Genomic DNA, 25,764 nt, shown 5'->3' with positions numbered 1-25,764 from the left:
AGGGGGAGGTCGGGGGGGGGTGGTGAACACCCGGCAGGGTTGGGAGTTGGGGCCAGAGGAAGGCAGGTGGGTGGACTGGGGACAGGGCGATGTGTGGGGGGGGGGGGGGGGGTTGTGGGTGTTGGAGGGGTGGTGGGTGGTCAGGGGGTGGGGGGGTGAGAGGGCTGTAATGTGGGTGGGGAAGAGCGGGGGTGACATAGTTGGAGGGGGATGGGGGAGAGTCAGTGGAACAGCCACTGTAAACATTGTAAATATTGTTACAAAGCTTTACTTTGCTAGATGTTGATTTGATTAAGTATTGAGCCTTGTCTGGGTTTCTTGAATATCAAGGCACATGTTGTGATGTTTGCTTCCTTTCAGAAGCACCGTTTGAATACATTGTATTAGTCACTGTATTATTGGGTTGGGGAAATGTCTATCATGTACTGAGTTAATCCATATCGGTTATTGGACTGTATAGAGACCTCCCCCATGTGGTTTGGCCCCTCAAGGTTCGGGGACCTATAAAAGGCCGCTCCCACGAGGTCCTGTGTCGATCTTCTGGGAGACCGCTTGGGAATGCGTGACCTTCTGGAGTATCTCTGCTTGAACGAGGCTAAAGAGGGCTTGGCCAGGCAGATACGAGGGTCGAACCCGCGGTGGTTAGGTATAATAGTGGGAACTGCTATTGTGTTTTTCCAAGATGCGCAAGTGCTTGACTCAGTATTTTATTGACTGAAACTAGACTGGGGGGGGGGGGAGCTTAGAAAGAGCTATTAACACAATGACACTAGTGAATACAGGCAACATTGCATAAATAGTTCCTATCTTTTTTGCAGCTTGAGCTACAAGTGACAAAACCTCTCAGAGCTGAAATGAAATGCAACTCTTTCAGGAAATATCAAATGCACAAGTGCTTTTTATTTCCCAGAGAACCCACCCTGGCCTTTATTTTTAGAAGCACCCCTGCTTTAAAATCTCTTGCGTGCCACAACAAAAATGTTATAACACAAGGAAGAGATACCCTATCATCAGAGAGGAATGCAGCACACAGTCTGGCCTGTGTCCGGTTACTCGTGTGTAAACACCTGATCCTCAGCTTCTCGGAGTAGTTACATCTGTAGTCACTGGAGATGACATTTCCTGTTCCCACAAGCGTCATTCACATTACCGTCAGCCTGCACGAACACTGACACTGGGCTCCTGCACTTCTTTCAAGGGTTTCAAAAGCTTAAAGGCACAATGATTTAATAATAAAGGCCTCTGTATAATGCAATGTCAATGACATGATGATGCACTTAGTTAAGACATTTTGATTTTATAACTTGGAACTGTGTGTTTATTAAGATTTTACTGTCGTTCAACGCCCACTTTTCTCAGGAAATGAAATTATCAGACATGGCCTCCCTCCCTCACATCATCCTCGATTAAAATCCTTGATATCAGTGTTAATAAAATCTGTGTTCCGACCCAGCAGCCCACTTCCAAATCTTTCCCTCCATAGTCCTTGAAGTTGTTGACGCTTCACAAAGCAATCCTTATCTCTTCAGCAAATCCGTACATGAACCCAAACACATTCCATTGATAAAGCCTTGCTCAAGTTATAAATAACGCCTTGCATTGTTACAGACCGTGGTTCTTGTATGTTAATGCAGAGACAGAGAAGGACACACAGAGGGACAGAGAGACACAGACAGAGAGAGAGAGACACACACACATACACAGACACAGAGAGATAGACAGAGAGACAGACAGAGAGATAGACGGAGACAGAGAGAGAGAGACGGAGACGGACAGAGAGAGAGGGAGAGGGTGAGACGGACACAGAGACAGAGACAGAGGCAGAGACAGACATGGAGAGAGTGAGATGGACACAGAGACAGAGACGGAGACACACAGAGACAGAGAAAGACAGAGAGAGACAGAGAGAGAGACCCAGAGAGAGAGACCCAGAGAGACCCAGAGAGAGAGACCCAGAGAGAGAGACCCAGAGAGAGAGATATACTCTTTGTATATATTTAAAAAACTGGAAATTCATGGTAAATGTTTACAAAGAAACAAAGCATAAAATGTGCATACACTGTAACCAATCTGATATAAATATCAGGACAGCCTACATCAGGTACTGAAGGAACCATGCACACCTGAGGATTATTACTTTATGACCAGATTCCAGGCAATATTAGTTGAGGATAAAAGCTTTGAACCAAACTATTTCCTCTATTAATATAACAAGACACCTAAATCAAAACAAAGTGTGACTTAGTTATTTTTAGCATCTAACCAGGAGGCATGGCTACCATGACATATAATATGTTCGTTAGTTATAAAAAAATTGCTGGGCATCCGACCAAAAATGGAAAATGTTGGAAGGTGCACAGTGGGTCTGGCAACAGAATTGGGGAGAGAAACAGTCCACCTGTTGGGTTAAAGGTACTTCGTTGGAATTGGTTTCGGCAGGATGTGTGCTTTAGGATAAAGCTGAGGGAAGGAATGGAGATAACTGAGGAAATGTCTGTGATAGAGTGCAGGCCAGGTTGTCAAGCAAATCATTACTTTAAAAAAAGGCAGCTAGAGAAAGCAAAAGAGAAATGAAACACATGGCCACATCTGTAGGGAGAGAGAAGATTAAGTGTGCGGGGGTTAAATGGGGCTTAGCTGTTAATTGTTAAAATATCATTAAGTTTAAACAGCTGCAACATAGAAAGATGAAGTTGGGTTGCTGTTCCTCGAGGTTACATTGGAAATCGTTGGAGCAGAGTTGGTCAATGTAGGGAGAGCGATCATAGTGAGAATGTAATGTAGAAATTAAATAACAGGAGACTAGAAGTTCAGGGTTGCCCTTGTAGACTGACTGGAGATGGTCTGCAAAGTGGTCACACAATGCTCCTTTGGTTTCTCCATTCAAAATAAGTTGACATTGTGAGCACTATTTGCAATACTCTACATTGGAGGAGAACCAAGTGAATTAATGCTTCACCTCAAAAACTGTTTGGATTCCAGAATGATGGGCAGTGGAGAGATAAAAGAGAGATTGTTGCACCTTCCACAGTGGGATGGGAAGTTGTCATTAAAAGGGAAATGGCTGATGGAGATGAAAGAGTGGACCAAAAGGTCATGGAGTGGATGTCTCTTTGGAATACACAAAGGGAAGGGGAAGATATGTCCAGTCCACAGAATCTTATTGAAGGTGGTGGAAGTTATGGAGCCAACCCATTAAATACAGAGCAGGAAGTGTGAAAGGTGAGGACCAGGTGACTCGGATTGTTATTTGAGCTGGAAGGAGAGGATGTGAGTGAAGTGAAGAAAATAGAGGAGACCCCTGTCAACATGGGAGAAGGTAACAACAAAGCAAACAGAGATAAAATGTAGTTGGAGACAGTAAGAATGGTCGGAGAACTGAGAAAGGGGAGCGGATGGAGAGAGAGGGGTAAAGGAAGGGCTACTTAAAGTTAGATGTCAAAGTTCATACCGCTGGGGTATAAGCTGCCCAAGTGAAATATGAATTTAATTATATTCTGAGAAACGCCATGGGATATTTTACGGCATTAAACATTTTTGTAACAAAGCGAGTTTTGTTGTTGCCTTTCACCAATTTGTTTCAATATCACAAAGTAAAAAAATAATTTATCCTTACCCTCCATAAAGTACGGGCCAGGCTCAATTCGCCACACAATCTGCCCGTTCTGGGTTCCATTTACACCCCGATTTTTGGAGTCCCAGACATTTCCTGGAGAGATCTCATCTTTAAAAGAGAAAATAAAGAGCATATATATACCTGGTAACATAGAATCCATTTATTTCTATCCAGTGCCAAGAAAACGGGCAGAAAACTGAAATACGATTTAAAAGGAGCCATCTAAATATCAGGAACATTTTAACCATTAAGACAGCTTTTGTGATTGAATGTTTTTTAAGCCTTCAACCAAATGGGATTTTGACAAATGTACAGTATGTACTTCAGTACAGTTTGTAAGTAATAATAATTAATGCACTGAATATTCATGAGGCAAGATAATGCATTTTTTTTAAAGCAAAATTATTAAATATACATGCTGGTTATAATTTGAAAAATGTTGACAATGAGAAAGCTGCGAAATATTGTGTTACAAGTCCATGCATAATCTTTTGAATATCAACAGCGCACAGTGTTGAAAGCACAGTAGTAGAACCGGAATTTCATCAGTATAAGTAAGTAAAACCAAGGAATAAGCTAGAAAATCATCGTAGATTTTACAGCACAACTAAGACATTTGGCAGGATTATGCTGTTAACAACCCTCTCTCAGTCGAACATCCCCAGCACTGAGACTAATCACAAGATTAGAAACACAAGACTTCCCAACCAAGCACTCAGCTCCATCACAGCAAAACATTACTGGGGGGAGAGAGCAAACACCAAGGATGTTCCCAATGGCACCTTAAAAAGGTAACACCACAACCAACTTGATGGAACTTTTGACAAACAAAGAAAGGTGGAATAACTCAGTGGGTCAGACAGCATCTTTGGAGAAAATTAATAGGTGACGTTTCGGGTCGAGACCCTTCTTCAGAGTCAGGGGAAAGGGTAACGAGAGATATAAACGGTGATGTAGAGAGATATAGAATAAATGAATGATGTGCAGAAAAATAAGATGATAAAGGAAACAGGCCACTGTTAGCTGTGTGCTATGTGAAAACGGGCACAGATAATGAAACTCAACAGGACAACTTTGAAGCTGGTACGACTTGGGTGGGGGAGGGATGGAGAGAGAGGGGATGCAAGGGTTACTTGAAGTTAGAGAAGTCAATGTTCGTACTGCTGGGTTGTAAGCTGCTCAAGCGAAATATGAGGTGCCAGGAACCTTTGCCTGGTGACCAATCACAATGAAGAAGCAGCATCTGGGACTGGACTGAGAACCTTGTTCCTTCATCAAAACCTCAACTAATATCTCCTCCTAAACTACCCATGACCACCTGTCAAGCACCTCCTGCACTACCAGTAGATAGCACATTGGTCCCATCCTCCACCTTGAATGGCACAAATTGGAGTAGATGCAACTTATCCATGGCCCAACGAAGAGGAATAGCAGAGCTAGATTGACTTGCAATTCTTCCCATCTTAAACTCCTATGTGAAAGCATGAAGATTGCTTTTAATTACATTATTTCTTTAACTGATTTGGAGAAAGAATAACCAGGACTGATGTACCAATCTCTCTCCATCCACTTGAGTTGAGTTTAGTTTATTATCACATGAACCGAGGTACAGTGAAAAGCTTTTGTTGCATGTCAACCAGTCAATGGAAGGACAATACATAATTACAATCGAGCCGTCCACTGTGCATAGATACATGATAAACAGAATATCGTGAATAACATTTAGTGCAAGATAAAGCCAGTAAAGTTCAAGCAAAGATAGTCCAAGGGTCTCCAATGAGGTAGATAGTTGTTCAGGGCTCACTAGTTGGTGGTAGGATAGTTCAGTTGCCTGATAACAGCTGAGAAGAAACTGTTCCTGAATATGGAGGCGTGCGTTATGTCACTTCTATTCCTTCAGCCTGATGGGAAAGGGGAGAATTGAGTGGCCAGGGTACGATAATGTTGGGGGCTGTTCCCAGAGACTGGTGTTGCGCACTTTCAAGCTTCTGTATCTTCAGTCCTACGTGTGTGAGAGAAGGCAAAATGACCAGGATGAGACAAGCCTTTGATTTTGTTGGCTTTACTGAGGCAGCATGAAGTAAAGATGGAGTCAATGGCAGGAAAATCTAGTCTGTTTGATGGACCGGGTTACACCCACAGTCTTGGGCAGACCTGTTCTCAAACCAAGCTGTGATGCAACACAACAGGGTGCTTTCTGTGATGCATCTGTAGAAGTTTGTACACATGCGCCACAAATTATGCAGACATGCTGAATTTCTTCAGTCTCCTGAGGAAGTTGAGGTGTACCTTCTAGGCTGTCGCTTCATTGGGGCTGGTCCACTACAGATCGTTGGTTATATTGACTCCAAGGAACTTGAAGCTCGCAACCATTTTGTCACTGTTAATGCAGATTGGGTTTATGTACTCCTGAAGTCGACAACAAGCTCCTTTGTCTTAATGACGTTGAGAGAGAGGTTGTTGCCCTGACAACATGTTACTAAGTTCTCTGCTTCATTCCTGGAATCCATCTCGTCATTGTTCCTAATCCAAGCCCACTGCGGTGGTGTCATCTGCAAACTTGTAGATGAAATTGGAGCAGAAGTTGGCCATACTGTACATTCCTGTAAAGGGAGTATAATAAGGGACTGAGAATGCATCCCTGTGGTACACCAGTATTAAGAGTTATTGTGGAGGATTTGTTGCCACCCATCCTCACTGATTGTAGTCTGTGGATCAGAGAGTCAAGGATCCTGTGAGTTTGGAGATAGGTTTGGATGAAATGATGTGTTGAAAGGCGGAGCTACAATCAATAAATAGGAATCTAATGTAGGTGTCCTTGTTGTCTAAGTGCCCCAGAAGGACTCATGGTTGTTGTTGATATTGCCCGACTTGACTTTGTAGCCCGTTATAACATGCAGGCCTTGCCACAATCTATGGGCAAGCACTATGGGTATTTCCTAACTTCTTCAATTCAAGTGAGATATTTAAACACAATTGCAACCCTATCAAACTCCACCAAGACCAGCAGTCAAAGAAGCCCTCGTGAGTCATGTTATCCCAGGACAAGGAGGAATGGAATAAAGGAAGATAGAGGCAAAAAGCTGGAGTAACTCAGCGGGTCAGACAGCATCTCCAGAGAAAAGGAATAGGTGATGTAGATTAGTGGCTCATGCTATGAGTCATGCATTTGTAGTTACACCCACTAGCTTGTTAGCCTTAAAGTGAACTCTTAAGTGAGAAGTTGTATTGCTTGTAACCATTAAACTCTATATAACCTGGTGTGAGGCCACTGTTATTATAAGGACCACAAATCAACAGGTGATGTTTCAGGTCGAGACCTTTCCCCTGACTCTCAGTCTGAAGAAGGGTCTCGACCCGAAATTTCATCTACTCTTTTTCTTCAGAGATGCTGTCTGCCCTGCTGAGTTATTCCTGCTTTTTGTGTCTATCTTCGGTTTAGACCAGTATGTGCAGTTCCTTCCTACACAATGGAATAAAGGAGTTTGGAACTAGTTCCTCTCCTGTCCATTCCAGGCACGTTTACAAGTCACGTATTGGCCAATACATTAGGTATTAGATCATAAGATATAGGAGCAGAATTATGCCATTCGACCCATCGAGTCTGTTCCACCATTCGATCATGGCTGATCTATTTTTCCATCTCAATCTCATTCACATGCCTTAACCCCGTAAACTTTGACACCCTTACTAATCAAGAATCTTTCAATCTCATCTTTAAAAATACCCAATGGCTTGGCCCCTACAGCCGTCTGTGGCAATGAATTCGCCAGATTCAACACCCTCTGGCTAAACAGCATAAGTGTTTGGGCTCCCAATAGGCAGAACCAACAAGGTTGGAAACAGTTCAATAAAATGACAATGAGGTATTCTTCAGGGAAATCCCCTCCAAAATCCTGCTGGACCTTAATGGGCTGGGAATCTGACATTGGTCAGGTTTCAAAGGAAAAGTAAGAAATTCAACTTTTTTTTTTTAAAGATCGCTTATTGTATCCTAATGAATAGAGAAATCTAACACAATATTCCTGACCCTAGGCCATATCTCCTCTCCTAGGATATATTGTTGATATCCTTATCGGGCAAACGTCATTTCTCTGCATCCACATTTTTTGGTGTGAAGATTGCCTCAGTGTTGATTTCAGCACTAACTTTACGAGATGTCTGAATAAAACCATTTTCAAAACCAACAATTTTAACAACGTGCTTTCAATTTCAAGAAATCTCCAATTGCTGCTATGGGGGCCTAGTGCCACTAAGTTAAAACCCTACCCAACCCAGGAGGAAACAATTAATTTATAAATAGGAAGAGAGCTGCCAAATCTGCTCTGCTTAGTAAAAATCCAGCTTTTAATAGTTAATCTAATTGTATCACTCATTTATATTTAAAAAAATATATATTCCTTTTATGTTCTATTTGTCTAAATGATGATGATTTACAAAATGCGGAAATATTGTTATGGGAGCAATAATTAAATATACTGACATTCAGAAATAAACGATCCTCAATAATTGTAGCTTTGCGGTTTGAAAATATTTATGGCTCGGAGATAGTCTGTGACTGCAATGTTAATGTGCCTGTAAACCTAGGCAGGGACAATCAACACTAAATATTTTTGAATTCCAAATTAAAAATTAAGTACTGAAATGTAACTGTGCTGTTTTTAAGAATAAATTGGTGCCTGTTGCTCAAGCCTCGAAAATGTTAATTCATTCAAGAAAATGGTGCTCACCAAGATGCCAGTTCTTTAGCAGTACAGTGTCCGCATGTTGTTCAATTATTCATTGAGCAACACAGCAGTTCAGCCTTCATAAAGTCACCAGGCAATCTGACAGCATCTAGATTTGATTCGTCATCCAAGCAAAAGGAATTAATTGAAGTTTGCCCATTTCTTTTCATGATGATTAAGCAAATATCGCAAATGTCAGACGATGATTTCTATTGAACTAAGCTCACAAACTTTCTCATGTTCACCCAGTTTCATAGTTTGTAGACTTTTCTTGTCGATGTTTTTCCCGCCATCTCAGGTTTCTGCCTGCCTGGACAAGCAATGGCAAACCTTGGCAATGCTGCAAAATGCTGTCCCCAGTCTCTTATGTTTTCATAATTACTGTTGCAACATATGTTCTCTTAACTATGCGGTGAGAGAACTGGGAGAAAATTTGTCAAAAAATATATTTTCACCCACCCGTGCAGCTGCTTCATTGCTATCTGCCTCTCGAAGAGGCAAGTGTCACCCCAACAAAGAAAAAGCAACGATGATCGGTAGAGGCAAATGACTGAAATAGTTTCCGTCAAATTTGGCATCTAGAAATGCAGGTTTTAACGGTTTGGATCTCACAGGCAGTTCTGAAGGTCAGTGCGTCGGCTCCAGAAGGATCAGGTATTCTTCAATAGCTGAAGTAACACTCAAACAGTTCCACGGCAAGCTAGGACGTCAGACAATGGCAGATCTGACTTCCCTCGTTACCAAAGAACTCACCATCGTGTCCAGTGGCAGACCACTGGCATGTTGGAGAGGCTGATTTCACTTTAAGTGCGGCCTTCAGCTCTAGACAGAACCAGTTAGCACAGTTACAATCTTCTCAGATAATAATCCAATTGCAACATATTTAAATATTACCTACAAATGGGAACAAATTATGATTAACATTTTATTCTGTGAGCTCTCAAATTGCCTCTCCAAAGAATTGTGTAGGAAGGAACTGCAGATGCTGGTTTAAACCAAAGATGGACACACAGAAAGCTGGAGTAACTCAGCAGGTCGGACAGCATCGCTGGAGAAAAAGAATAGGTGACGTTTCGGGTCGCAACCCAAACGTTACCTACTCCTTTTCTCCAGAGATGCTGTCTGACCCGCTGAGTTACTCCAGCTTTTAGTGCCTCTCCAAAGAGTGCTGCTTTGCCTGTTATTTATGCTTCCTTAAAGCACTCCTCTTTAATCAAGCTTTTACTCATTGACCCTAATAAGAGTCCTTAAGTGACCCATCCAAATTAAGTAATTTGGATCGGAATGGAATACTTTATTGTCATACGTGACAAGGCACAGTGACAAGGCAGTGAGATTCTTGCTTGCATACCCAAAGTATACAAATAGCGGCCACCTACGGCACTGACAAAGTTACAAAGTACGCCAGCTCCCCCTTTGTTATTCCCTTCCCCTCCCCCACAACGAGTCCACATTGTCCATTGCTCTTCTCCCCCCCCCTCACTCCCATTGTCCATTGTTCTCCCCTCCCCCCCCCACTCCCTCACTCCCCATTGTCCAATGTTCTCCCCTCCCTACAACGGTCTCCCCACGCCAAGTCCTCCATTGTTCTTTCCCTCCCCCTCCTCACAGTGGCTCCTCCACACACTCATCGACCGCTGGTCAACCCGCGAGGCTCCACCACCACCTCCGAGGCTACACCACCACTGCCGAGGCTCCACCGCTGCCGCCGAGACCCGGTCGCCGCGAGGCTTCACCGCCGCTGCCAAGACTCCACCACCGCACCATTAATTTGATAATGTTGTTGGGAAGTGGCCTTTGAGTCTTTGATACATTATAGGCTCCATATAAATGGGAAGATGTTGTTCACACACATAACCAGATTCAGATCTACATTTGAAAATAAATTAGCCTGAGTAATCTTGCTCCTGTTCGACATCTATTTCAGAAACTAATATAGAAATAACCAGAGATTCATTTCTACAATGAGTATTGTACCCTGTAGTAACGCTAAATGTTTGCCAAATCAACGTCTTAAATTCACAGCCAGAAGATGTAAAAGTGGAAATCTAATTACTTTGCAATTACAGCAGACTATTCTTACCACAAACGTTCACACACCCACTTCATGCTCAGTAATGCCAGGCAAAGACAGATATCCTATTAAACCTCAGCATTTGAACACCGAGCCAAATAAACTAATTCCCGAAAGAAATTAACCAGAAAAAAGTAACTTGATGTAAACACATCCTGTTCACATGAATCAATGTGACCTCATGCAGCTCTGAGAAATGTGCCGATCAATCCAAAGCATCAATTCATAAATCATACAAAAATCCTGACATCATCACACAAAACACAATTATAAAGTATTTCTCAATAATTGGTCAAATTATTGCTGCAACGCTGATTTTCTTTAAGTTTCTGCTTGAATTCATCCACTTTGTGACATCAACTGAGTCAACCCAACACATACATTGAAATGTGTAAGAAGGAACTGCAGATGCTGGTTTATACTGAAGATAGACCCAAAATGCTGGAGTAACTCAGCGGGTCAGGCAGCATCTCCGGAGGAAAGGAATAGATGCTGTTTCAATTCGGAGCCCTTCTTCAGACTAAAAGATAGCAGTGTGTAAGGGGGAGAACTGGAGGCAAGACAAGGCCAGAACAAAACAGGGCCAGCAACAAATGACCTCAGGAAAGGTGGAGTCCATAATGGCCCATTGTTGGCTGGGAAAGATGTGCTAACAACAGGGATAAAAGGATGAGAACAGTGGAACTACTAGGACAACTAGGGTGGGGAGGGAGGAAGAAAAAAAGCAGGAGTTACTTGAAATTAGAGAAATCAACATTTATACTGCTGGGTTGTAATCTGACCATGCAAAATATGAGAAATATGAATTTAATTCACATGCATTGAAATACTCAAAAGAAGCAACAGCTACGTAAGTTTATAAGTTGCAGAATCAGAATAAGGCTATTTGGCCCATGAAGTCTACTCCACTATTCAATCATGGCTGATCCATCTTTCCCTCTCAACCCCATTCTCCTGCCTTCTCCCCATAACCCCTGACACCCGCACTAATGAAGAATCTATCAATCTGCAACTTAAAAACATCCTAGTCAATTTATTTTCTTGTAAGCAGAAGATAAATTATTTGCAGTTTGGACAAGGTTTACTTCAATGTTAAGGTAACCACCAGTAATGAAAAGACAATGCTTATGCACTGAGAGCTGGCATAGACCTAATGGGTCAAAGTGCCTCCTTCAATGTGATAAGGAAGATCTGTTGCTGAGGTAATGTGAGGCTTGGATAGAGTGGATGTGGAGAGGATGTTTCCACTAGTGGGAGAGTCTAGGACTAGAGGTCACAGCCTCAGAATTAAAGGATGTTCCCTTAGAAAGGAGATGAGGACTTTCTTTAGTCAGTGGGTGGTGAACCTGTGGAATTATTTGAAACAGAAGGCTGTGGAGGCCAAGTCAATGGATATTTTTAAGGCAGAGATAATACATTCTTAATTAGTACTGGTGTCATTAGGCTATGGGGGGGAAGGCAGGAGAATGGGGTTCGGAGGGAGAGATAGATCAACCATGATTGAATGGTGGAGTAGACTTGATGGGCCAAACAGCCTAATTCTGCTCCTATCACTTATAATCTTATGAAATATGAAAAATGCAAGAGAAATATTCTGGTCCTGAGGCAGATGTAGTAATGTTGCAGCCTCTCATTTGAAAAATTCTTGAGACCTGTCATGTGTGCACAGCTTTTTAAAGTCCACACTGTTGATTTCAATCCTTTTTGAGATAAAATTATGATGGTTCACACTAAAATGCATAAGGTTGTGTATCCATAGCTAAAGCAATTTTGGATTCAATACAGATTAATATGCCATTCTCATCACTTCCAATTATCTAAAATAAATTAGTTGCAATACTGCCAATCATTGAAGACCTTTGTAAAAAGCACAGGCATGGTCTGCAAACCCAGTTAAAGAAATAAAGTATTTTTACAGCAGGACGGACTGCATATGTAAAAAGTGAAAGACTTAACATTTCGGGTCACGGACCCTGCAACAGAACTGGGAAAGTGAATAACTCTTATGGGACGAGCCCAGGGTGGTTGAGATGTATGCAAGCTTTTCAAATTTCCAGCATCTGCAATTTTTTGATTGGAAAATTATTCTTACCCATTTTATTGGGCATGTAGAAGTGTTTTTTTGGTATGGAATGAATACAAATACTCCCAGTCAATACCTTATCACCAAGTGATATCGACTCTGTGGTATATTTTATTTCCTGGCTTTTTTAAATTACACAGGCAACACATATTACTAAAATAAGACCGGCCGAGTTACTCCAGCGCTTTGTGTCATTTATTTTGGAAGAAAATACATAGTGCATATTATATCTGTTATCTATGTACTGTTACAAATCCAGTGGTCATGGTTCATACTCATGGTCATATCCCACCCCCAACCCTGAGATTCTGTTCATTTCCACACAGTGATTAAATTAAAATGAGTGAAAGCCAGGCAAACAAAAAATGTAGTCATTCTTCCTGCAGCTACTGCTAAGGGAAAACCCAGTACTTTTAAGAGACACGTTAGCATGGCTTCAGATTTATTTCCATATTGGTGTAAGATCCGTATTAAATGATATTCTTCAGTTCCTATGTTCAGTTTAGTTTATTGTCACGTGAACAGATATACAGTGAAAAGATTTTTGTTGTGTGCTATCCAGCCAGAAGAAAGACAATACATGATTACAATCGAGCCGTTTACAGTGTATAGATATACGATAAGGAAATAACATTTAGTGCAAGGTAAAGCCAGTAAAGTCCGATGGTCACCAAAGAGGTAGATAGTAGTTCAGGACTGCTCTCTAGTTGTGGTAGGATGATTCAGTTGCCTGATAACAGCTGGGTAGAAACTATCCCTGAATCTGGAGGTGTGCGTTTTCACACTTCTGTACTTCTTGCCTGCTGGGAGAGGGGAGAAGAGGGAGTGACTGGGGTGCAACTCGTGACCTTGCCGAGGCAGCGTGAGGTGTAAATGGAGTCAATGGAAGGGAGGTTGGTTTGTGTGATGGTCTGGGCTGCATCCACAACTCGCTGCAATTTCTTGTGGACCTTGGAACAATGGTTTCTTGGAACAATGGATAAGCAGTCCTGTGCGTTCTAGTTTTCCAGACAAGGGAGTATCAGCAACTAAATGCTATACTGTTGCTATGTGTACTGTAACATGGGCAATCACAAAAACATACAGCACAGAAAGAAGGACCTCATGTCCCGAGTCGTACTATGCTTTCTCTACCTTAATCCCAGCATTAGGTGCCCGCCATAAACTCCTATCCATGTAGCAGGCCAAATGCCTCTTAAACTATGTAATAGTATCTGTCTCCACCACCTCCTCCAGCACTCATTCCAAATATTCACTACTCTCCATGTGAAAAACTTACCCTAAGATCTTTAAATTTCTCCTCCTTCATCTTAAACACATGGCTCTACACTCCACTGTCCTGAGAAAAAGAACCTGACTATTTATCCAATCTATCTTCCTCATAATGTTGTAAGCCTCTATAAAGGGAGAAGTATTGTAGATAGCAAAGAAGGTTGCATCCTCAAAAATTGCAGCAGGATCTTGATCGTTTGGGCCAGTGGGCTGAGGAATGGTTACCTAATGGAGTTTAATACAGGTAAGTGCGAGTTGGTGCATTTTGGAACGTCTAACGAGGACAAGGCCTCCACGGTGAATGGCAGGGAACTGGGAAGTGGTGTAAAGCAGAGGGATCTAGGAGAGCAGGTACATGGTTGCTTGAAAGTGGTGTCACACATAGATAGGGTGGTCAAGAAGGCTTTCACCACATTGGCCTTCATCAGTTAGAATATAGAGTGTAGAAGTTGGTAGGTTAGGTTACAATTGTCCAAATGTCAGTGAGGCACAATGCTCAGTTTTGGTCACCCTGTTATAGGAAAAGATGTTGTTAAGCTGGAAAAGGTGCCGAGAAGGTTTATGAGGATGTTGCCAGGATTCGATGGTTGAGCAGGCTAGGACTTTATTTCTTGGAGCGCAGGAGGATGAGGAATGATCTTATAGAGGTGTATAAGATCATGAGAAGAATAGATAGGGTAAATGCACAGAGTCTTTTATGCAGAGTCAGAAAATTAAGAACTAGACGACAAAGGTTTACGGTGAGGGGGTAAAGATTTAATAGGAACCTGAGGGACAACTTTTTTTTTACACAAAGAGTGGTGGGTGTCTGGAACAAGCTGCAAGGGGAGGTAGTTGAGGCTGGTACTATCACATCACTTAAAAAACATTTGGACAGTTACATGGACAGGGTATTAGCCAGGAGAGGTTGGCCAAACAATGATTGTTTTCTCTGGAGCATAGGAAGATGAAGGGAGTCCTGGTAGAAGCATATAAAATTCTGAGAGGCATATATAAGGTAAGCACATAGCTATGCAGGGAAAGAAGTGATATTGATGACATGGAGTCAAAGATGATCAGTTTAACATGACATCATGTTGGACACAGACATTATGGGCTGAATGGCCTATTTCTGTTCTACATGAGGTTAACAAACCATACTTTGTACCTTATCTTTACTAATCCCGGTTCATTTAAAACTTCGGAAAGTTACTGATTAAAGTACTCCCTTAGACCCTGGATTTTATCGTGACTCCAGCAGTTAAATATCTATGTTTGTGTTTCCCAAAGAGCTGGTGCACACAAAAAATATCATTCACAAATTTACATCCAAAAAATTCATCATCAATGATCTACTTCTTCTCAAGCTGGTCTTCCTTGCTTAGAGATGAATAAAGTGGACACACATTCAGTGCCAAAAGGGGAAATTCCTGAAATACTGACGAACTGAACATTTATTTATTGCCTACGTACACAGTTTTTCTGTAATCTCCATCTTGAAACCACACTGATCCGTGCAAAGAGAAATCAGAACCCAGGCTTCCAGTTAAATGTTACAGTGTTTCCGTTTCTCTCTGACCCACCTGCGGCTTTAGTGATTCACAACCGTGATTCATGCTGGACATTTAAGAGGTTGTCAACATGCCAAACTTCTCATCGGAAAGTCAGTCATCCTATCTTTAGACTTCAAACAAACAGCCGCTTCACTAAAATCAAAATCCTTCAAAATCCTGATAACATCTAGAATGCCAAGGCACAATCTATTTCAACCTGTAGACATCCTTCTTTAAAATCAATTGGGCTATCCACCAAACATAAACAGGGAGGAACATTCCTGTTGTCTGCTCGATTTTATTGAATGTTGGTAACTCTACCAGAACTCTGGAATCATCATTTTGAATCAGGAGAGGAAGAGCACTTCAAAAAAAATCTAGGAATGAATACCGACAGAATTTAATTCAAAATTCTAATATTCAGAAGTATAAATATTCTGTGAGTTTCAGCATTTGGATATTATAAAAAAAAACATTCTACTTTTGTAAAATAATCGTCTACAATTATAACTACAAATAATGCCTACTTTCCTAAATTAAATCCTCCCTCACTCCATGCATCTCCTTATTGATCATGTTACTTTAAAAATATTTATCATTTTATTCCACTCCAAAACTCTCACATAGAATGCTCACTTACCATAACTCATTATTTGCTGATTGCAGCATCTGTAGTGAATTACTTTAACAGTCCACTCTAATACACATGAAAGTATGAGATATTAGATGAACATCATCGGGTAGTGTCCGAGCAACAGGAATAGTGTTTATCCTTCCCGCAATCCACTCCAGCAATATTTCATTTTACATCTGTTTCCAACACGCGGGTGTTACATTACATCTAACTTGGAAATTTCAGTGCCCAGGAAAATTCTTATCTTTGTGAAGAATCATTTCTCAAGGATACCCCGTGCTTCCTCGTTCAACCCACTCACAAAGGTCTGGAAGGATACCCAAGGAACTGAGAAGTAAACAAATCAAACAGAAATCCAGCTATTTTAATCAAGACCAAACCGCTTCACTGGTTCTTAAGAGAAAGGCACGTGAACTATATTTCAATACCAGAGGCTTCGAAAATTCTCACAAAGCCTCACAGGATGTAGCAGCTCCGTTCTATTCAGCTTCCTTCCTCTAGATTTACAGTATATGCATCGTCCACGTATAATAAGAACCCGCATCCGTGGGAGGTTTACCCTCCGCTGCAGCCTTCCCACAGCTCTGTAGATTCCCTTCATCAGAAGGATGAGCAAGGTGTATGGAATTGGGGAGGGCAAGTTGGGGAACATCAGGATCCAGGGCATCGGAAATGTCCTCATTCTTCAGGGAACGGGGGTTCCCCTCCCCTACTATAGATGAGGCTCTCACCAGGGTCTCTTCAATACCCCGTAACACTGCTCTCTCTCCCCATCCCCCCACTCGTAACAAGGGCAGAGTCCCCCCATTCCTCACCTTTCACCCCACTGGCCGTCACATACGACAAATAGTCCTCCGTCATTTCCGCCACCGCCAACGTGACCCCATCACTCGCCACATCTTCCCATCTCCCCCTCTGTCTGCCTTCCGCAAAGACCGCTCCCTCCGTAACTCCCTGGTCAATTCCTCCCTCCCCTCCCGCACCACCCCCTCCCCGGGCACTTTCCCTTGCAACCGCAAGAGATGCTACACTTGTCGCTTTACCTCCCCCCTCGACTCCATTCAAGGACCCAAGCAGTCGTTCCAGGTGCGACAGAGGTTCACCTGCATCTCTTCCAACCTCATCTACTGCATCCGCTGCTCTAGATGTTAGCTGATCTACATCGGTGAGACCAAGCGTAGGCTTGGCAATCTTTTCGCCGAACACCTCCGCTCGGTCCACATTAACCAACCTGATCTCCCGGTGGCTCAGCACTTTAACTCCCCCTCCCATTCCAAATCCGGCCTTTCTGTCCTGGGCCTCCTCCATGGCCAGAGTGAGCACCACCGGAAATTGGAGGAGCAGCACCTCATATTCCGCTCTGCAGTTTACATCCTAGTGGCATAAACATTGACTTCTCCAATTTCCGGTAATACTTGCTGTCTCCTACCCTTCTCAGCTCTCCCTCAGCCCAAGGGTTCCTCCTCTTCCTTTCTCCTTTCTTCTCCCCCCCCCCCCCACCCCACATCAGTCTGAAGAAGGGTTTTGGCCCGAAACGTTGCCCATTTCCTTCGCTCCACAGATGCTGCTGCACCCGCTGAGTTTCTCCAGCATTTTTGTCTACCTTCGATTTTCCAGCATCTGCAGTTCCTTCTTAAACAATCCATGGAGAGAGAATCAGAATGTATGACCTATGCGTTCTGTTGACAAGTTGGCAATTCCATAGAATTGCTTGCTAGTTGCATTACATGCCAGGGCATTTCACACTTCCATCCCCGTGCACTGCATCATTGAAACATGTTGGAGGGCAAATACTGGTACACTAAAGATAGATACAAAAAGCTGGAGTAACTAAGCGGAACAGGCAGCATCTCTGGAGAGAATAAGGGTCTCGACCCAAAGCGTCACCCATTCCTTCTCTCCAGAGATGCTGCCTGTCCCGCTGACTTACTCCAGCATTTTGTGTCTATCTTTGGTTTAAACCAGCAACTGCAGTTCCTTCCTACACAAAGCTAAATTAAACCCTAGTGCTACTCCTGGATTCACCACTGACCGTAATAACAGCAACTTAGGAGCCGGATGCACTTCATATCTGGCCCCTCAGCATTTCACCTTCATCTAAGAGGCACGTGCCTTTAAACTTTAATTCATGCTAAACTTTAATTAATACTAAAGTTTTTAATTGATTTACAAGAGTTGAGTGTTTCTAAGTGTATTTAGTTTTTTAATTACTTTTTATCAAATGCCACTGCGTTATCTCTGATGATCAGACATATATGGGAGTAGTTAGCAGGCAGTTCAAGGCTTTTGACATCAGCGTCATCGCTTTGGCTCTCTCTGCATCCCGGAACAACAAAGCACTAACGTTGGTGATGCATTGGGAGCCTCGTGGTTGCCTCAAGTTGTCCAAATTCTTCTAAAACGTATGTTTTGTTTCGTAAAACAAAATCGCAACAGCTGCTGTGACCTAATTTGTTTGAATGAGAGATGATTTGAGCAGCCTATCTCCATTTTCATCCCAGTGCAGGGGATGACCACATGTATAAGCCAACTTCAGCACAGTCATGACTCTTATACATCGGCGAGACCAAACGTAGACTGGCCGATCGTTTCGCTGAACACCTTCGCTCAGGCCGCCTGAACCTACCTGATGTCCCAGTTGCTAAACACTTTAATTCTCCTTCCCATTTCCACACAGACCTTTCTGTCCTAGGTCTCCTCCATTGTCATGGTGAGGCTAAACACAAATTGGAGGAACAGCATCTCATATTTTGCTTGGGCAGCTTACAGCCCAGTGGTACAAATATTGATTTCTCTAACTTCAAGTAACCCCGGCATTCCCTCTCTCTCTATCCCTCCCCCACCCAAGTTACACTAGCTTCTTGTTTTCACCCAACAAACAGCCAGCAATGGCCTGTTTCCTTTATCATCGCTACATTTTTGCATATCTTTCATTCATTATTCTTTATCTCTCTACATCATCGTTTATATCTCTCGTTTCCCTTATCCCTAAGCAGTCTGAAGAAGAGTCTCAACCTGAAACACCACCCATTCCTTCTCTCCAGAGATGCTGCCTGTCCTGCTGAGTTACTCCAGCTTTTTGTGTCTAACTTTGTGACCTGCCCACACCCTCACAGATGCTGGCGGACCTGCTGAGTTCTTCCAGCATCATGTTTTTTTTGGCTTTTGCTACCATGGTGTTTTCAGTGTTCATCTAAATCTATCTATATTACTAAAAGTCTGATCTTGACCACTTCTTGTTGTTCTCTATATTGATTTTAGAAAAAACGCTGCCACTTACGGCTGTGATTTTTGGCCATCTTTCTCAGAGTCCCCCTCGGCTGCGCAGGACAAGAGGATTTTTCCCATCGATGAAAAATAAAAGAGTTATTAGTGTTTAAAAAATGTTGAGATTCTCTCTCCTGAAGGCCACGCCCCTTCCGGAGGGACTATAAAACACGGAAGTGTGGAGGTGCCTCAGTTCTCTGCAAGATGGGAGAGCGAGAGGTCGCAATTCTCAGTCTGAGCTGTGAATAACACCGAACACATGTCTACTAAACTGTGAGTGGTTTTACTGACCTGTCAGTGCCCTTAATGTGGTTTGAAAATGTAGTTTGAAAATGCAAAAGTGTGTTTTGGTTTGAAAGTGCTAAAGCTGTGTTGCCTTTGGTTTTGAAAGTGCTAAAGCAAGCTGCGTTACCTTTGGTTTTGAAAGTGCTAAACCAAGCTGCCTTGCCTTTGGTTTTGAAAGTGCTAAAGCAAGCTGCCTTGCCTTTGGTTTTGAAAGTGCTGAAGCAAGCTGCCTTGCCTTTGGTTTTGAAAGTGCTAAAGCAAGCTGCCTTGCCTTTGGTTTTGAAAATGCTAAAGTGTGCTGCGTTACTTTTAGTTTTGAAAGTGCTAAAAAAGCAAGCTGCCTTGCCTTTGGTTTTGAAAGTGCTAAAGCAAGCTGCCTTGCCTTTGGTTTTGAAAGTGTTAAAGCAAGCTGCCTTGCCGAATTAGAGCTGTCTTGCCTAATTAGAGCAGCCTTGCCTAATTTGAGCTGCCTTGCCTTCTATATAATTAAAAGTCTAATCTTGGCCACTTCCTGTTTGCACTTTATATTGATTTTAGAAAAAAACGCTACGGCTGTGATTTTTGGCCATCTTACTCAGAGTCCCCCTCCGCTCATCAGGTGCCGAGGATTTTTCCCATCGATTAAAGATAAGAGTTATTAGTGTTTAAAAAATGTTGAGATTCTCTCTTCTGTCAATCACGCCATGAAGGCCACACCCCTTCTGGTGGGAGGGACTATAAAACCCGGAAGTGTGGGCGTGGCTTAGTCTCTGCAAGATGGGAGAGGGAGAGGTCACGACTCACTGTCTTTAGTGGCCGTGCACCCTGCTTGAAATGGTATGAAACTGTAATTGAATTTGGTGCCCTTGCACCCTGCTTGAAATGGAATTTCAAGGAATAGCCGTGAGTCAACTGCAAGCCCACCAGCCATGAGTGAGTGAGCTGCCAGCAAAACAGGCTTGAGTGACTGAGCCGCCAGCCCAAGAATCCATTCGTCCCACAATGTCCATACTAGCCCTCTGGAAACCAGTCCCTTCAGCCCACAACACCCATACTTGCACTCCAGAAAGCCCCCCCCCCCCTCCCCACAGGCCACCAATATTGGAATTGGTGGAGAGCTGGAATATTTTGTTGGGGGACCAGCCCTCCCGTGTGAACATGGGTTCCAACGGATCCCACTTAGTCAAGTATTTCCTAAATTTTAAGTACCTCTCACCACTAACCCCTTAGGCAGGGTGATCCAGTTTTCATCCACCTCTGGGTGAAAAAATGTTTCCACCAACCCTATCTAAATCTCCCTGCCCTTAACAAATGCTCTCTGGTTATAGGCATCTCTGCCACTGGAAAAAGTTTTGCAATCTACCCTCTCCATGCCCTTTCAAATTTTATACACCACATTTAGGTCCCCTTCAACTTACCCCATTCATAAATGAAACAACCCCAACCTATCCAGCATCTCCCCATAACCGTAATATTACATTCCAGGAAAAATCCTGATTAATCTCCTCTGTCTAATCATCCATCCTATTGTTGGGCAACCAGAACTGTACATGTTACTCCTGTTGTCGTTTAACTAATATTTTATACACTTGCACCATAACCTCACTCCTCTTACATTAGCTGTATCCCATGTACTTCCTTACCTACCTTATCTAGCCGTGCTGCTGCCTTCAGGGATCTTTACACAAAGACTTGAAGTTGTAGAAATGTATAAAATTATAAAAGGACTGGACAAGCTAGATGCAGGAAAATGTTCCCAATGATGGGGGAGTCCAGAACCAGGGGCCACAGTCGAAGAATAAAGGGGAGGCCATTTAAAACTGAGATGTGAAAAAAACTTTTTCACCCAGAGAGTTGTGAATTTGTGGAATTCTCTGCCACAGAAGGCAGTAGAGGCCAATTCACTGGATGAATTTAGAAGAGGGTTAAATAGAGGGCTAGCGGAATCAAAGGATATGGGGAGAAGGCAGGTATTAGTTCTTTCAAACTCTTACATTTATCACAATTAAATTCCATCGTTTCTCTACGTATCTTACCAACTAATCTACTCTCCTCACGATCACCGACATTAAATGCCATTTTCAAGTTTTATTCATTTGCTTCTTGCCTGCCACATGCAGTTATCATTATGATATACGATGAACAGCAAGGGTTCCAACACCAAACACTGTGGTACACCACCAGTCAGACTTAAAAATCGCAAACACAGACCACAAACATCACCCTTTGCCTCCATCGCCAAGCCAGTTTCCGATCGAATTTGCCAAATTCCCTTGATTCCAAGGACTCTTACCTTTTAAACCAGTTTCCCTTAGGACCTATCAAAGTCCATATGTCCATATCACTGACACTACTCTCCACAGCATTCACAGACATTTCCTCAAAAAATTCAAAATAGTCACACAGAATCTCAATGCTGACTGCACATGATCAATCCCTGCCTCTCCAAATGCAAATTAACCTGTGTTTAAATTATTTTTTTTAATCTACCTATGATGTTGGATTTATTGGCCTGTAACTAACCGGATTATCCCTGTTGCCTTTCCTGAATGAAAGTTTCTTGACTGTCATCTGGCACCTCTTCCATAGCAAAGAACATATGGATAAATCTCTGCCAGAGCCCAGCATCTCCTTCCCTCTTTCTAACAGTAGCCCTGGATACATCTTATCAGGCCCTGGGAATTAACTCAGCGGGACAGGCTGAACATTTCTGGAGAGAAGGAATGGGTGACTTTTCGGGCCGAGACCCTTCTTCTCTCCAGAGATGCTGCCTGTCCCGCCGAGTTACTCCAGCTTTTTGTGCCTATCCAAGCCGACTAAGATATCTAATGTACACAAAAAAGCTGGAGAAACTCAGCGGGTGCAGCAGCATCTATGGAGCGAAGGAAATAGGCAACGTTTCGGGCTGAAACCCTTCTTCAGACTGATCGGGGGGGGGGCGGGGACAAGAAAGGAAAAAAGAGGAGGAGCCCGAAGGCTGGGGGATGGGAGGAGACAGCAGGGGGACTGAGGAAGGGGAGGAGATAGCAAGGACTAACAAAATTGGGAGAATTCGATGTTCATGCCCCCAGGATGCAGACTCCCCAAGCGGAATATGAGGTGCTGTTCCTCCAATTTCCGGTGCTGCTCGCTGTGGCCATGAAGGAGACCCAGGACAGAGAGGTCGGAGACGGAGTGCGAGGGGGAGTTGAAGTGCTGAGAAACCGGGAGGTCAGCTTGGTTATTGCGGACCGAGCGGAGGTGTTCGGAGAAACGATCGCCCAACCTCCGCTTGGTCTCACCGATATAGATCTGCTGACATCTAGAGCAGCGGATGCAATAGATGAGGTTGGAGGAGATACAGGTGAACCTCTGTCGCACCTGGAACGACTGCTTGGGTCCTTGAACGGAGTCGAGGGGGGAGGTAAAGGGACAAGTAACAATACCGGGGAGGGGGTGGTACGAGAGGGAAGGGAAGAATTGACACGGGAGTTATGGAGGGAGCGGTCTTTGCAGAAGGCAGATATGGGGGGAGATGGGAAGTTGTGGCGAGTGGTGGGGTCACGTTGCATCTCTTGCGGTTGCAAGGGAAAGTGCCCGGGGAGGGGGTGGTACGAGAGGGAAGGGAAGAATTGACACGGGAGTTATGGAGGGAGCGGTCTTTGCAGAAGGCAGATATGGGGGGAGATGGGAAGTTGTGGCGAGTGGTGGGGTCACGTTGGAGGTGGCAAAACTGACGGAGGATTACTTTTTGTATGTGACGGCTGGTGGGGTGAAAGGTGAGGACTAGGGGGACTCTGCCCTTGTTGCGAGTGGGGGGATGGGGAGAGAGCAGTGTTGCGGGGTATGGAAGAGACCCTGGTGCGAGCCTCATCTATGGTGGAGGAGGGGAACCCCCGTTCCCTGAATAATGAGGACATTTCAGATGTCCTGGTGTGGAACGCCTCATCCGTGGAGCAGATGCGGCGTAGACGGAGGAATTGGGAGTAGGGGATGGATTCCTTACAGGAAGCAGGGTGGGAAGAAGTGTAGTCCAGATAGCCATGGGAGTCAGTTGGTTTGTAGTGTATGTCGGTCAGGAGTCTGTCCCCTGCGATGGAGATGGTGAGGTCAAGGAATGGTAGGGAAGTGTCGGAAATGGTCCAGATGTATTTGAATGCCGGATGGAAGTTAGTGGTGAAGTGGATGAAGTCAGTCAGTTGTGTGCGGGTGCAGGAGGTGGCACCAAAGCAGTCGTCGATGTAGCGGAGGTAGACGTCGGGGATGGGGCCCTGGTATGTATTGAACAAGGATTGCTCGACGTAACCGACAAAGAGGCAGGCATAGCTGGGGCCCATGCGTGTGCCCATAGCTACGCCTTGTATTTGGAGGAAATGGGAGGAGTCGAACGTGAAGTTATTGAGGGTAAGGACCAACTCCGCTAGGCGGAGGAGAGTGTCAGTGGCTGGGTATAGGTTGCTTCTCTGGTCGAGGAAGAACCGGAGGGCTTTGAGGCCATCCTGGTGGGGGATGGAGGTGTAGAGTGACTGGAAGTCCATGGTGAAGATCAGGGGGTGAGGGCCTAGAGAATGGAATGCGCGGAGACGACGGAGAGTGTCTGAGGTGTCTTGAACATAGGTAGGGAGGGATTTAACCAAGGGGGATAGGATGGAGTCAAGGTATTTGGAAATGAGTTCGGTGGGGCACGAACAGGCAGAGACAATGGGTCTTCCGGGACAGTCAGGTTTGTGGATTTTAGGGAGAAGGTAAAATCGGGCCGTGCTGGGGCTGGGGAACGATCAGGTTGGAGGCTCGGTCGGGTAGGGCATTGGAGTTGATGAAGTCGGTGATGGTGCTGGAGATGGTGGTGGAGATGGAGATGGAGATATGAGATATCTAATACCTCCTTTTAAATAGAAATTTGATCCGGAACTCCACTGTTACCTTCCCTGAACTCACCAATGATCGAGCCTTTTCAACATAAATACAAATGGGGATTATTTAAGACCTCCTTCTGCTCGAAGCACAGAAACCCCCTTTATTTCTAATGGGCCATATTCTCATTCGGGTTACCCCCTTGCCCTTCATATAGTTGTCGCCAAGGTCGCCAGGGCTCAACACAGTACTTACCTTTCATCATGATGGGAACACATTGGACATGGACTTTCACGGTTTAATTGTTGAATGACTCCCACTAGTCGTACAGTAGATATTCCCAGTCCACTTTTGTTAAATCCTGTCCTACCACATTACAATTAGCTCTCTCCCCAACCCAGTACTTTAATTTCCAGTCTATTCTCATGCAACAACCTTAAAACTTAAGATGGACACAGATTGTTGGAGTAACTCAGCGGGTCAGGCAGCATCTCCGGAAGAAAAGGATAGGCCTGAAAACTTTATTTTATCTCTGCCTGCTTCGTTGTCACCTTTTCCTAGCTAACAATGATCTATTCTACATTTTCATTTATACAAATCTCCTTTTAAGTCTCGTTTTCACACTTTACCCTTCCTTATCTCTGTGTCTCTCTCTCCCGACTCTCAGTCTGAAGAATACCCGAAACAATACCCGTTCCTTCTATTCAGAGATGCTGCCTGTCCTGCTGAGTTACTCTCGCATTTTGTGCCTATCCATGGCCTTAAACCTTAGTTGTGGTCAGTCCAAAATGCTCTGCCACTGACTGATTAGATCACATATCGTCCATTCTCAAGTGGGACATAACGTCTCAAAAGGCGCTCTCTGGATGGTCTTTCAAAATGGTGCACACCTCTAAGGCTACACACAAAAATGAATCCGGTCATTATTGGGGTGGTTGAAATTTCCTTTGTCTATTATTTTTAACCGTTCTTTGTGATTTGTCTACACATCTGACCCTCAATCCCCCTCTGAATGTTTGGAGGTCTCTCGTGCAACCCCTGCAAAGTGACCACTCCAGTTCTCTTTCTGGGTTGGACCCATATGGCCTCATTTAATTTTAAGTTTCTATTCACCCATTCCCTCGCAAAGGCTTCTGCGCACCCAGCTGGAGACCACCCCTTCACCAGCAGGGTGCAGTGACTCTGAAAATCTAAACCCGCATCTGATCTGCAACTCGGCTACTAATGGGGAAGCAAACAAACCTGGATAATTCAGGCACAGTCATGCACTGTGTTGAACTGCAAGGATTTTCATCAGAGCCGGAGAAGAAAAACAATAATTAACATAGAAACATAAAGAATAGGTGCAGGAGGAGGCCATTCGGCCCTTCAAGTCGGCCATGGCTGATCATCTAAAATCAGTACCCCGTTCCTGCTTTTTCCCCATATCCCTAGATTATTTTAGCACTAAGATCTAAATGTA

At 43.7% G+C, this 25,764-nt stretch overlaps 1 protein-coding gene across 5 annotated transcripts in view; it reads right to left on the bottom strand.

Moving 5' to 3' along the window:
- Window positions 1-25,764, bottom strand: part of hecw2 (HECT, C2 and WW domain containing E3 ubiquitin protein ligase 2) — a 342,360-nt gene that overhangs the window by 164,879 nt on the left and 151,717 nt on the right. For all 5 annotated transcript variants that reach the window (XM_033023729.1, XM_033023732.1, XM_033023733.1 and 2 more), the window contains exon 3: window positions 3,617-3,724. In XM_033023729.1, the coding sequence (XP_032879620.1) occupies window positions 3,617-3,724 (108 nt within the window). The remainder of the gene's footprint in view (window positions 1-3,616; window positions 3,725-25,764) is intronic.

This window comes from Amblyraja radiata, chromosome 7, assembly GCF_010909765.2.
Source record: "Amblyraja radiata isolate CabotCenter1 chromosome 7, sAmbRad1.1.pri, whole genome shotgun sequence".
NCBI classification, from domain to species: Eukaryota; Metazoa; Chordata; class Chondrichthyes; order Rajiformes; family Rajidae; genus Amblyraja; species Amblyraja radiata.
This window is presented reverse-complemented; position numbering and strand designations above follow the sequence as displayed.